This window comes from Elephantulus edwardii, unplaced genomic scaffold (genome assembly GCF_000299155.1).
Source record: "Elephantulus edwardii isolate Elephantulus edwardi_28Jun2011 unplaced genomic scaffold, EleEdw1.0 scaffold00471, whole genome shotgun sequence".
NCBI classification, from domain to species: domain Eukaryota; kingdom Metazoa; phylum Chordata; class Mammalia; order Macroscelidea; family Macroscelididae; genus Elephantulus; species Elephantulus edwardii.
In genome coordinates, this window is record NW_006400221.1 from 218,073 (window position 1) to 230,053 (window position 11,981).

At 39.6% G+C, this 11,981-nt stretch overlaps 1 protein-coding gene across 1 annotated transcript in view; it reads right to left on the minus strand.

Moving 5' to 3' along the window:
- Window positions 1-7,838: 7,838 nt before the first annotated feature.
- Window positions 7,839-11,981, minus strand: part of LOC102867299 (cytochrome P450 4A11-like) — a 21,385-nt gene continuing 17,242 nt past the window's right edge. The window contains exon 12 of the mRNA XM_006902916.1: window positions 7,839-8,007. Coding sequence (XP_006902978.1) covers window positions 7,839-8,007 — 169 coding nt within the window. The remainder of the gene's footprint in view (window positions 8,008-11,981) is intronic.

Sequence of the window (11,981 nt, forward strand, 5' to 3'; positions counted from 1 at the left end):
ATAGGGTGGTTATAAGTTTCAGGCCACTCGATGGCACATAACAACAACAACAATTTAATTAATGTAAGACAAAACGTGTATGAGTGATCTAATGGAAAAAATCAATATGCTTTATAAACTTTCACTCAAATTACAATGATAATAATAACAACTTAAAAATGGCAGCAAAAAAAATCGAAATTTAACAGGATAGCAAGTAATAAATACTGGAGAGGATGTGGCAAGATAGAAACACTTATACACTGTTGGTGGGATTGTAAAATGATACAAACACTCTGGAAGGCAGTTTGGCATTTCTTCAGAAAGCTGAACATAGAGATTTCATTTGGGCTATTCCACTGCTTGGAATATACCCTGAGAAAATTAGAACTGAGGTGGAAACAGAGACTTGTACATCAATGTTTGTAGCAGCATTATTCACCTTAGCAAGAACATGGAAATAGCCCAGATGTCCAACCACAATGGAATGGATTGAGAAATTATGGCACATTCACACAATGGAATACTATGCAGCACAAAGGAGCAATGATTTTGTAAACTACTATCTAACATGGAAGGGTCCAGAGAGCATTATGCCAAGTGAACTCAATCTTGTAAAGACAAGTACTGTATAGGACAATTATTGTAGAGCATGTATAAGGATCCAGGGGAGGAAGAGCTAAAACATAGGGTCACACAATTTGATGAGTGGAGAAAAGGATTGGTAAAGGAAAGGAGAAAGGTCTGGTGTGAAAAACAATGCATATGAACTTTATATGTAAACCAATATAAAAAAAAATAAAAAGATGGATTGACACAGTGACTGCAAAAATGGGATTGTGCATATAGGAGATCATGTGGATGTGGCAAGACAGGGAAAGGTACTCACCTGTTATTCATAGGGTTGCTATGAGTCATGGGCAACTTGAGGGTACATAATAACAATAATCTTACTTGCACTTTACTGTTTTCCTTGCCTCCCTCTCCCACTTCTAACTGCAGATGCTCCTATCTCTCCATTGTTAATAGGATAGCATCAAATACCTCCACTGGCATTTTAATCCCTGTAAAGGCTGTTGTGTCACTCACTTTGACTGTCCACCTCCATTTCCTGTCTGGACTCGTGTTGGCATTACTGAGCATGTTCTTTCTCCACCTCTGCCAACCCACATTCACAAGATTGTTGCAGCCTGTCTTCATCCTTTATCCCAGCTTTTGCTGCTTACCTTTCTCTGTCCTTCATAGTGTCATTAGCGTTTCATTAAAAGGCACTTTTCAGAGAAGTACCAGTCCCCGGAACATTTTGTTATTTTATGTTAGGTGCCATCAAGGGTAGGGAACGAATGCTATTTAGAAGAGAGCACAAATAAAGATGTCAAAATTATTTTTAAAAAGTGAATTAATGATGATTTCTGGCTGAATTGTTGTTATGTGCAGTCAAGTTGGAACCAACCCACAGCTGAAATCCAGCAGGTTTCCAGAGGTAGTAGTTAATCACATGAGAGAAGATTGTCTATCTTTTTGCTTTGGCTGAGGTAGAGGTATTTATTTTTGTAAAATACATTTCTGCTCTTGATTGGAACGTTAGCAGTAGAAACGTCTTAACATCTGTGTTCTCATGTTGCAAACACTAATTTACACATGAAATATCCATTTAAGAAGTATTTTCATAATTGAATAAATGGAATTAAATGGAACAGAATTAAGTTAATGCTGAGCTAATAATTTAGCTACTCAAGTTTCAACTGCCATCTTGTGGTAGAAACATGACTTGCAGCTAATGCCAAGGAAAAAGTAATGAATTCTGGGGACACCAAATTTTGAAAAGACAATTTGCTTACAAGCAGTTTTCTGAAAGTAATTAACAAATTAATGGCTTTGCAGAATTAAGGATTAATTTTTATTTGTTTCTAATAAATACCTACAAAGGAGCTCTGATGATCTAATGGTAAGAAGCTGCATTGCCAAGCCTGAGACAAGTGGTTCAAATCCACCAGCTGTTCCAGAGAAAGAAGGGCAAATCTCCCCTGTGATTTACAGCCTCTGAAAATCTGCTGGAAAATCAGTTAGGTATGAGTAGGCTCTAACTCAATGACACACAAAACCAGGCACAAATTTTAAGGTATATGGTTTGAGTTGTTGAGGTATACAAGGCATTTGAAATTTGAAAGAATGCCAACTATCTCTTCGTGTACAGTGGGAAGATATATTGGTAGGTGAAATACAAAATGCAGTGAGCAAGACTGAGAAAATTAGAGAGAGAAATCTACCTGCTAAATCCTTGAGAACTGAGAAAAGCACAGCACCAGAAATGGGAAATACTAATTCTGGAAAGTGATGACCCTGAAGAGAGGAAGGCACTGCAATACAATGACCTTAGAAAACCCGCATATCCTGATTGTCTGTTGAGAGAGAGAGAGAAATGGAAACAATTTTCATGAGTACCTTGAAATTGTCTTTCTTTTTATAAAGAGACATAGAAGACTCCCTTCCTGAAAACAGTGGCATCATCAAGTCTAGCCACAACTGTCACCTGTGCAGGCAGGAGATCCACTAACACTGTGGCATTCAGGGATAGAAAAGGACAGCTGACCTCTTGATTTCAGTTCAACAATACTTACTTTGGATGTCTCAGAACAGTGAGAGAATATATTTTTGTTGTTTTGTTGTTGTTATGTGCCATGGAGTCGTTTGCAACTCATAGCGACCCTATGTACAAGAGCTCTAAACGCTCTTCTATCCTGTGCCAGCCTAGCCATCTCAAACACACTTATTCCCACCGCTCCAGTCACAGAATCGATCCATGTCATCGAAGGTCTTCCCCTCCTTTGCCGCCCCTCCACTCTGCCAAACATGGTGTCCCTCTCCAAGGATCAATCCCTCCTTGCAACATGCCCAAAGTACGTCAGGTGAAGCTTCAGAATCCGTGACTCCAAGGAGCATTCCAGCTTCACCTTCTCCAGAACAAACCTGTTTGTTCTCCTTGCAGTCCATGGTATATTCAACACTCTTCTCCAGCACCCCAGCTCAAAGGCATCAATTCTCTTTCTATCTGCTGTTTTAGGCACCACATTTGTGAGATTTTTCCACACAAACCTAGGAAATGTACACAGCTGGATTGATAATAATCCTGTTTTTAAACATTGCATAGCATTGTTCTTTGCTTATATGTCCATTCATGCAACAAACCTTTATAAATTTATTGTGATTTAAGTAGTTACAGAGCATATTGGAAGCAAGAGTGGCATCCACTTCCTAAACAACATGCCTCCGGAGACACTATGAAATTTGAGAAACAATGATAGTTATAGAAAGGCTTCAGGTCTTTTGTTCATAGGGTTGTTATGAGTCGTGCTTGACTCAACGACAATCAGCAACAGAGCATATATTAGTATTCCATTCAATAGCCACATACAGTTGGTTTTATTACATTGAGTATATTTTCCACACTGTGCCACCACTCTTCCCATTATATCACTGCAGTTCTTGTTTTCATTCTTCCCTGTATTCTCTCTCTTCCTTTTTATTTCTTAGGTTTATCCTAAGCAAATTCTGGTTTTGTGATTCTTTATGGTGATTGCTGTGATAATTGAGTACCTCTCTGGTGATGTTTTTCACCTTATAGAGCTGTCTGCTGTTTGCTACAAGTTGTACCACAGGGATTCAGTTGCAGGCTCATAGGGTAGCTAAAAAACCGAGGGGTTTTTTTGCAACATTTATCTCAGACTCTATCTAGGACCAGGGTGCTCTGATGGCTTACTGGTAAAAAGTTGTGCTGCTACCCCAAAGGCCTATGGTTCTAATCCACCGGCTGCTCCATGGGAGAAAGATGGGAAATCTCCTTTTCGATTTGTTGCTGTGGTAGTGGTTATGTGCTGTCAAGTCACTTGTGATTCATAGCGACCCTGTGTTCAAGAGACTTAAACCCTGCTCTATCCTGTGCCAACCTTGCCGTCTCCAACACGCTCATTCCCACCACCCCAATCACAGAATCGAACCATCTCATCGAGGGTCTTCCTCTCCTGCACTGTCCCTTCACTCTGCCAAACATGATGGCCCTCTCCAAGGACCAGTACCTCCTTGCAACATGCCCAAAATATGTCACACGAAGCTTCAGAATCCTTGACTCTAAGAACAGTCCAGCTTCACCCTCTCCAGGTCAAACCTGTTTTTTCTAGCAGTCCATGGTATATTCAACACTCTTCTCCAGCACCACAGCTCAAAGGCATCAATTCTCTTTCTATCATCCCTAGCCACTGTCCAATTCTCCAATGTATAGCATGAAATTGCGAAGGCTATAGCCCGAATAAGGTGCACCTTAGTCTCCAGCCTGATGTTGTTGCTGTTCAGTACTCTTGAGAGGTCCCTCACAGCTGACTTTCCCAATGCAACTCATCTCTTGATTTCCTGGCGGCTGCTGCTACCAAGAGTGTTGACTGTGGAACCAGGCAAACTAAAACTGTTAACTATCTCAAACGCTTCATCATCCATACTGATGCTACCAATTGGTCCAGTGGTGAGAATCTTTGTTTTCTTGATGTTGAACTTCAATCCATAGTGAAGGCTACAGTTTTTGACCTTCTGCAGCAAGCATTTCAGGTCCTCTTCAGTTTCAGCAAGCAGAGTTGTGTCATCTGCATAACACAGGTTGTTAATGAATCTTCCTCCAAGCCTGATGCCACATTCCTCCTCATATAGCCCAGCCTCCCTGATGATCTATTCTGAATATAGATTAAAAATATAAGGAGACAGGATACATCCCTGACATATACCCTTCTCTATTTTGAACCATGCATGTCTCCTTGCTCTGTTCTGATCACTGCCTCCTGGTCCAAGCATAAGTTTTACATAGCACAATCAAATGTTCTGGGATTCTCATTCTTCTCAGAGTCAGCCACAGTTTGTTGTGATCCACACCGTCAAATGTCAATGAAACACAGATAGACATTCCTATGATACTCTCTGATTTCAGGCAAGATCCATCTAAAATTAGCTAAAATATTCTCCAGTACCATGGTCTCTTTTAAACCCAGCCTACACAACTGGTAGTTCTCTGTTGATGTATTGTTTCAGTCATTTTTGGAGAATTTTCAGCAGAATCTTGCTTCTATGTGATATTAATGATATTGTTGATTATTTCCACACTTTGTTGGATCATTGTTATTTGGAATGGAAACAAATACAGCTATCTTCAAATCATTTGACCAGGTGGTAGTCCTCCAGATTTCTTGGCACAACTTAGTGATCTCATCCAGGGTAGTGTCTGTTTGTTTAAATATATCAATTGGTATTCAAAGTTGAAATATGTCAATTTGTATCCAGATGTTTTTTCTTAGTCACTGGTTTTCTTTTCACCCTATTGGAAAAAGTTTTTAAAGCACACAGGGACTTAATCTTTACAAGGTCCCATTCATCATTATCCTCTCTGGTTGTGCATTTCTGGCTATATTTGCCAGCCTATTTATATCATAGTTAAGCCTTCTAACTTTTGTCCTGTTTTGTCTCTTGTGATTTTATTGTTTTCAACTTCACCAAGATAAAAGTCTCTGATCCACCTTGAATTTATTTTTGTGTGAGTTTATTTTTTGTGGTGTGAGATGTGGATTCTGCCTTAGCTTTTTTGCAGGTAATTGTCTAGTTTTGCCAGCACCATTTGTTGAAGAGATTGTCATTTCCTCATTTGATAGGCTTTGTTTCCTTATTGAATACCAGTTGATCATACATAGTTTGGTTAATTTCTGAGTCCTAGATTCTTTTCTATTGGTCTATGTTTCTGTCATTGTGTCAGTACTCTTCTGTTTTGGTTATAATAGCTGTGTAGTATGTTTTGAGTCTATTTTCTTTTTAAAGGAAAAAAAATCTTTAATGTATGAGCTAAGATGGGAGGGAGGGTGATTTGTTTGCCTTTTCAGGCCTTGATTTTTCCTCAGGTAGAGCTCTAGTGCCTTGTAATATAACAAATAGCTATGTATTCATCCTTATTGGCATGGTCTGGAAGCAATATACACAAGAAGCTTGCCTTTCTGGCATCACTCCTCCAGAAGACTGTTGGATTTTGCATTCTTTTTCCTTTCATCATAATTTTTCTGAATTTTCCTTGGTCACTTAAAAAAAATCTTTTCCTCTACAAGCATTAGTTTGCTCACTCTTTCAGCCCAGGAGCAGAGGATAATGAAACTTACTTTTCTGCTGGCAAAGTGTTCTGTCAATGAGCACAATGCGATTCTTCTCTATGGTCTTGGTGTGGACCAGTTTATGACTGGACGCTTTGTAAACAATATCAATAATCTGTATATTGCAAGTAGACAACTCAGAGCCCTAAGTGAAGTTCTCTATACGCAGCGTGAGGACTGGCACTTCTTCTTACATAAATTGTGTTTATGTGACGGAGCCCATCTTGGTGTTATCAACTACCTGTTCCAGCTCATTATTTCTTTTTGTAGTAGTGCTCTTGCTCCTGGTCTTGCAGCACTTACGTCAAGTGTCCTGGGAGAAGTTCATCCCTGAGTGCTGGCTTGAAATCTAGCTAATTGTAGCCTTCAGGGGCTGAGTTGAGTGTCATCTAGTAGGACTACATGGAGTGGGGACTGTGTGGGTGGATGGGCAAGTATAAGGCTAGGTTGAGATTATTTGAAGCTACACACAGGATCCAGGGCATCACAGAGAAAGCATCAACCTGTCCTACAGAAGAGACTTCTCTGACTTCCTGATAACCTCTTTTCTCTGACATTTTCTTCCATCCCAAGGAGACCAAACACTATTAAAGCATTGTTTAATTTATTTTATTTGGGCAGAAGAGGTGAGAAAAGAAGAAGAGAGTTGAGCAGATGATAAATTGTGTTGAGAGGTGAGATTCAGGTGTGACAGATCAGACAGTCATGAGGGTCCTATGGCACACTGAAAACAGTGCACTCACACGTGTCTACAAACTTACAGAAACTGTAACTGCGACTTTTATAGCAAAAAAGTCTTGGCAAACAAAGTTACATTAAGAATTTTGAAATGGACAAATCATTCTGGATTATCTGAGTGAGATCAAATTATTATGAAGTTCTTAGTCCACAGGGAATTGTACTGCTAGTCTGTAGGTGGCATCTTTCTGGAGGTTTGAATCCACCAGTAATTCCACAGGAGAAAAAGGGCAACCTTCTCCTGTGTGATTTAGTCTCTTGAAAACCCACTGGAGGCCCAACAATGAGTCATCTCTTACTTGATGGCAATTAATGAATGAGTGGATGATAAGAGAGAAGGCAGAACAAGGGAGAGATTTGAAATACTACTGTCTTTGACGAGGAAACCAAAAAGGAAAGAACTGAAGGGAAACAGCTCTGAAAGCATTGCCATTGAGTATATGCTAACTCATTGAGACTTTCCAGATGAAAGCACCTCTAGAACTTGGAAAAGATGTAAAAATGGATTCTCCTTGAGATCCTCTGGAGGGAAGGATCTACTTTGGTTTTCACCTGATGAAGCCATTTCAGGTTTTTTACCTCCAGAACTAGAAGAGAATAAATCTGTATTCTTTCTATGTACTACATTTTTGGTAATTGTTATAGCAGCACAGGGCCAGGCAAGACAGGGGGGAACGATCAATAAATAGGTGGATAGACAAACTGGTGGTCAGGTTTATGATCATGAGTTAGATGCACAATCAGAGACACAGGTGGAGAATGTTAGACAAATGTGAAGGGAACTGGGGAAAAGGTTGGTAGAAAAAAGAAGACAATGTAGTGAACAGAAGAAGATTAAGCATGTGGAAAATAGGAAACTGGAGGATATGCAGAAGGAAGACAGGATAGGAGGCAAGTGACTATCCAAGAGAGATAGATGAGATAAGCCTGCTCTTGTCCTCACTGGCACTAGTGGATCTTTTTCAGGTGTAAATGAATCCCATTCTTGGACCGCAACACAATTCTTGAAATAGGGATGGGATCCTTGGTGGAGTCTGGTGACAGCTCAAAACGGAGAATGGTCAGGGCCACAGCCACCTTCAATTCGTTCATGGCAAATTGCTTCCCAATGCAGTTCCTAGGGCAAAGAATGACATCTCAGAGGAAATAACATCAGACCTGGTTCTAAACTGGGCCAGATTTGCTACTGAGCTCTGCTTTATGGTACCCAGCCTCTCTCTATTCTTCTGCTTATAGGAAGCGTGCATGCACATGCACACACACACACACATACACACACACACACCCCTGTTGCACTTTCTTTTTTTTCTTCTTTTACAAATCTTATCGTTCTACTATCCCTCTCTCTTTACTCTTACTTGTGTTCTCAGCAACATTTCTCCTTGTTGAATTTTCCCACCAACACCAATCTAAGTACTATAGACTGGCATTTCCCCATCTTTTTGTAGAGGTTTGGGCTTAGAGGAGGCTACCAAGCTTGTTAACAACAATGGAAGATGTGGTAGAAGAGACGCATTACAAAAGAGGGAACATTCAAGTTTGCTTTTCAGGCTATGTAGATGTTTTTCAAGAGGCAAGACCATTCTAGACAAAGGAAGGAGCGTGAGAAAAGATAGAGGCTCAAGAGTGGGTGCCTAAAAGATTTCTCAGATGAATTCTCTGGTATAATTAAGTTTTACAGAAATACAGAGGGAAGAAATAAGTTAACTATATTTAATAAACATCTTAGGATGAGTATTAAAGATCAATTCTTTTATGAAATGTGGTTGAGAAAGACTGGACAAGATATCCTTACAGGGACATCTAAAAGTTGGGAATCTTCTCTGTCTCTATAGGACATGTCAGCCATGATATAAGAGCAACTATTCTCTGTGGTAAATCCTGCCTAACACACGTAGAGATTAATTTGCGTTTTATGATTAAGTGAACAAATGTTTGGAGGAAAAATAGAAGCGCTCTAATCTTAGAAAGAGAGGGCTGCATTAAGAAGTAGCTGGACTGTTCCCTCCCTCAAGCATCATGCTTTTATGATAGATCTTGCTTGGCCTTCCCCGGTAAGGAAATGGCCATGGAGCTCCAGGAAACCCATGTGCCATTGCCTCGAGGGAAGTCTGGCTGACGAGGCAAGGTAACGAAGTACAGCAGAGCAGCTCTGTGTGAGGTGAGATGACTTCGGTGTCCAGGAGTAAGTGGCTGTCTGCAGTGAATGTCATTCTGGTGATGGCATATGAGAGCATGGTGTTTGTCCTCTTTTTTATTTTTGTGAAGAGGCAAATCGTGTGTTTTGCAATGAAATCTAGAAGAGGAATTCATGTCCCTGTGGGACACAATGCTCCCAAGGGTCTGAAAGAGGAGATTGATATTTGACAATCAAGCGTTCAGTATACCAAATTTGAGCCCCCGCTCCTTGCAGTTAATGATGCTAGACTGCTACACTTGGAAGCCTAGAGGAATAAAAAGTGTTACAACTATCTGTAAAGGATCAAAATTCTTGACACCATCCATGCATCTGAGATCCCATTTCATACTGAAGGCCAGAATCCACATTTCCTAATGGTCAAGAATTTTTGCTCTTCCTTTCAAGAGTGTTCACAAGGCCCTCATTAATACCCTTGTAGATGGTTATGAGATAGCCAGAGTGAGTACCTGCACTATCAACAGGACCTGACTGAGCTGGCCACCATGGTCAAAGCACGAAGTGAGAGCTCTCAGTGACACCACTAGTCAGCAGCAAAAGACCTTACCCAGTCTCCTGAAGGCTCTCCAGCAACCATCCAGGTTACACACCTCCCCTCCAATCAGAAGAGTAAAAGTGCCAAATTGAAGTAAAATTTCTCAAATTAAAGAGCTTTAAGGACAACTGTAATACATTGGAGAAAATTCTGTAATGGAATTGAAGAACTCTTAACTATGGAATGAGCCAAAAACAACAGTTCCCATACCAGACAAGCCTGAGATTATCTGGCTCACAGTCACAAACTATTGGCCAAAGCTCCTACTGTGTGCAGAGCTTATACCTGGAGGCCCTTTCTTATGGAATGTTTCAGAACAATAGCTAAAACTTTTTCTGGAGTATAATTCAGTTGTTCTTAGTGTTTCTGTCATGACTTACTTAAAAATCTTTGTTTGATTCTGATTACAATTCACATCCCCTGTTCCAGGATATTTAATCCTATAAATTAAGAGTTCAGATGAGAGGGCTTAGTGGCTTCTGTTCTATACTAAGCTGTTGTACATGGTTAAGTTGGAACTGCTCAGATTTGGGGTGTTTCAAGCTGATTGCTAGGAAAGGCAGACAAGGATTGGTTGGGTAGATTGGGTGAGGCAGTAGGTAGTGTGTAAAACAACTTAACCTGGGGCTCCACCTAAACCAACATAGATTGAAAGACTAGTACAGCTTTCCTGAAATGTAAGATCTGCCTCTCAACTTTGGTTCCATACTGTTGTAAATAAATTGAAAAAGAAAAAAGTAGGGATTGGGGAGAACTTCTGACACCATTTCCACCACCACCACCATTGGGAATATTTATTATGGGACAATGAGAAGACATGGTTTCTTCTACCAATCCAATGCATTAGTATGACTTTATAAATTGGTTATTTAATAAAATGAGTTATTTAAAAAAGCATCTGGAAACTGTCTGTTAGGAGAGGAATGATATTCTAAATCAAAGAATAGATCAAAGAAATATTTAAAAAGTGAATTTCAGGTTTGTTCACACACTCTGGTGGTGTAGTTCATAGGGAGTTATGTTGTAAGGAATTGTGCTGCCAATGCAAATGAATGTGGTTCAAATCCACCAGCTGCCCTGCAGGAGAAATATAGGCAATATCTTCCCATGGGATTTACTGTATCTAAAGGGTTTTCTACTATGGATAAGTTCTGAATCAAGAGTACTCAACAATAGCAATAGCAACAACATGGTAAACACTAGAAACAACATTTACGGCAATTTGTATTAATAAATGATTTCAGCAATCTTTGATATTTCCTATAGCAACCATTTTTAGTGTACTTGCCTCAATAAAACATTTCATGGGTTTTATTATTTACATCAGGAACCTTTCAAATTCTATGTTTCATATACAATAATGTATATTTTTCTCATCTAAGTTTTACTCTAGGAAGAAGGATTGGCCATCCACATCCAAAATTACAGGCCTTCGAAAGCCCTATGTACAATAGAGCACACTTAGACTATCATTTGGACTAGCAGACATGGCGATTAAAACTGAGATCTTAGAAATGGAAACATGGAGAAAGAGGAACAGCTGTAAGGAGACATTAGTGACTGGAACATAGAATGTGAGAAGCATGAGTGTAGGAAAATTGCACATTGTTAAGAAAGAAATGGAACACATAAATATTGACATACTAGGTATTGGTGAAATGAAATGGCTTGGCACGGGACATTTTGAATCAGATGATCATATGATTTACTATGCTGGGGATGAAAGGTGAGAAAAAATGGGGTTTGTTTCATAATTAAAAAAGTCATTTCTAGATCTATCTTGAAACACAATGTGGTGAGTGACAGGATAATATCCATACGCATACAAGGAAGTCCAGTGAATACCAATATCATTCAAATATATGCACCAATAACTAGAGCCAAAGAGGAGGAAATAGAAGATTTCTACCAACTTTTACAGTCATAAATTGATTGAACATGCAATCAAGATGCATTAATAATAATGGGCGACTGGAACACAAAAGTTGGGAACAGGGAAGAAGGATCAGTAGCTGGAAAACACGGGCTGGGTGAGAGAAATGAGGCTGGAAATATAATGATAGAGTTCTGCACATTCAATGATTTATTTATTACAAATACCTTTTATAAAAACATAAACACAGGCTATACACATGGATCTCTCCTGATGGTATGCACAGGAATCAAATAGATTACATTTGTGGAAAGACTCGGTGGAGAAGCTCTATATCAGCTGTGAAAACCAGGCTAGATGCTGATTGGGGGACAAACCACCAACTATTCATATGCAAGTTCAAGCTGAAGTTGAGGAAAATGAAATCAAGTCCACGGGAACCAAGATATGACCTTAAGTCTGTCCCACTCGAATTTCAAAACCATC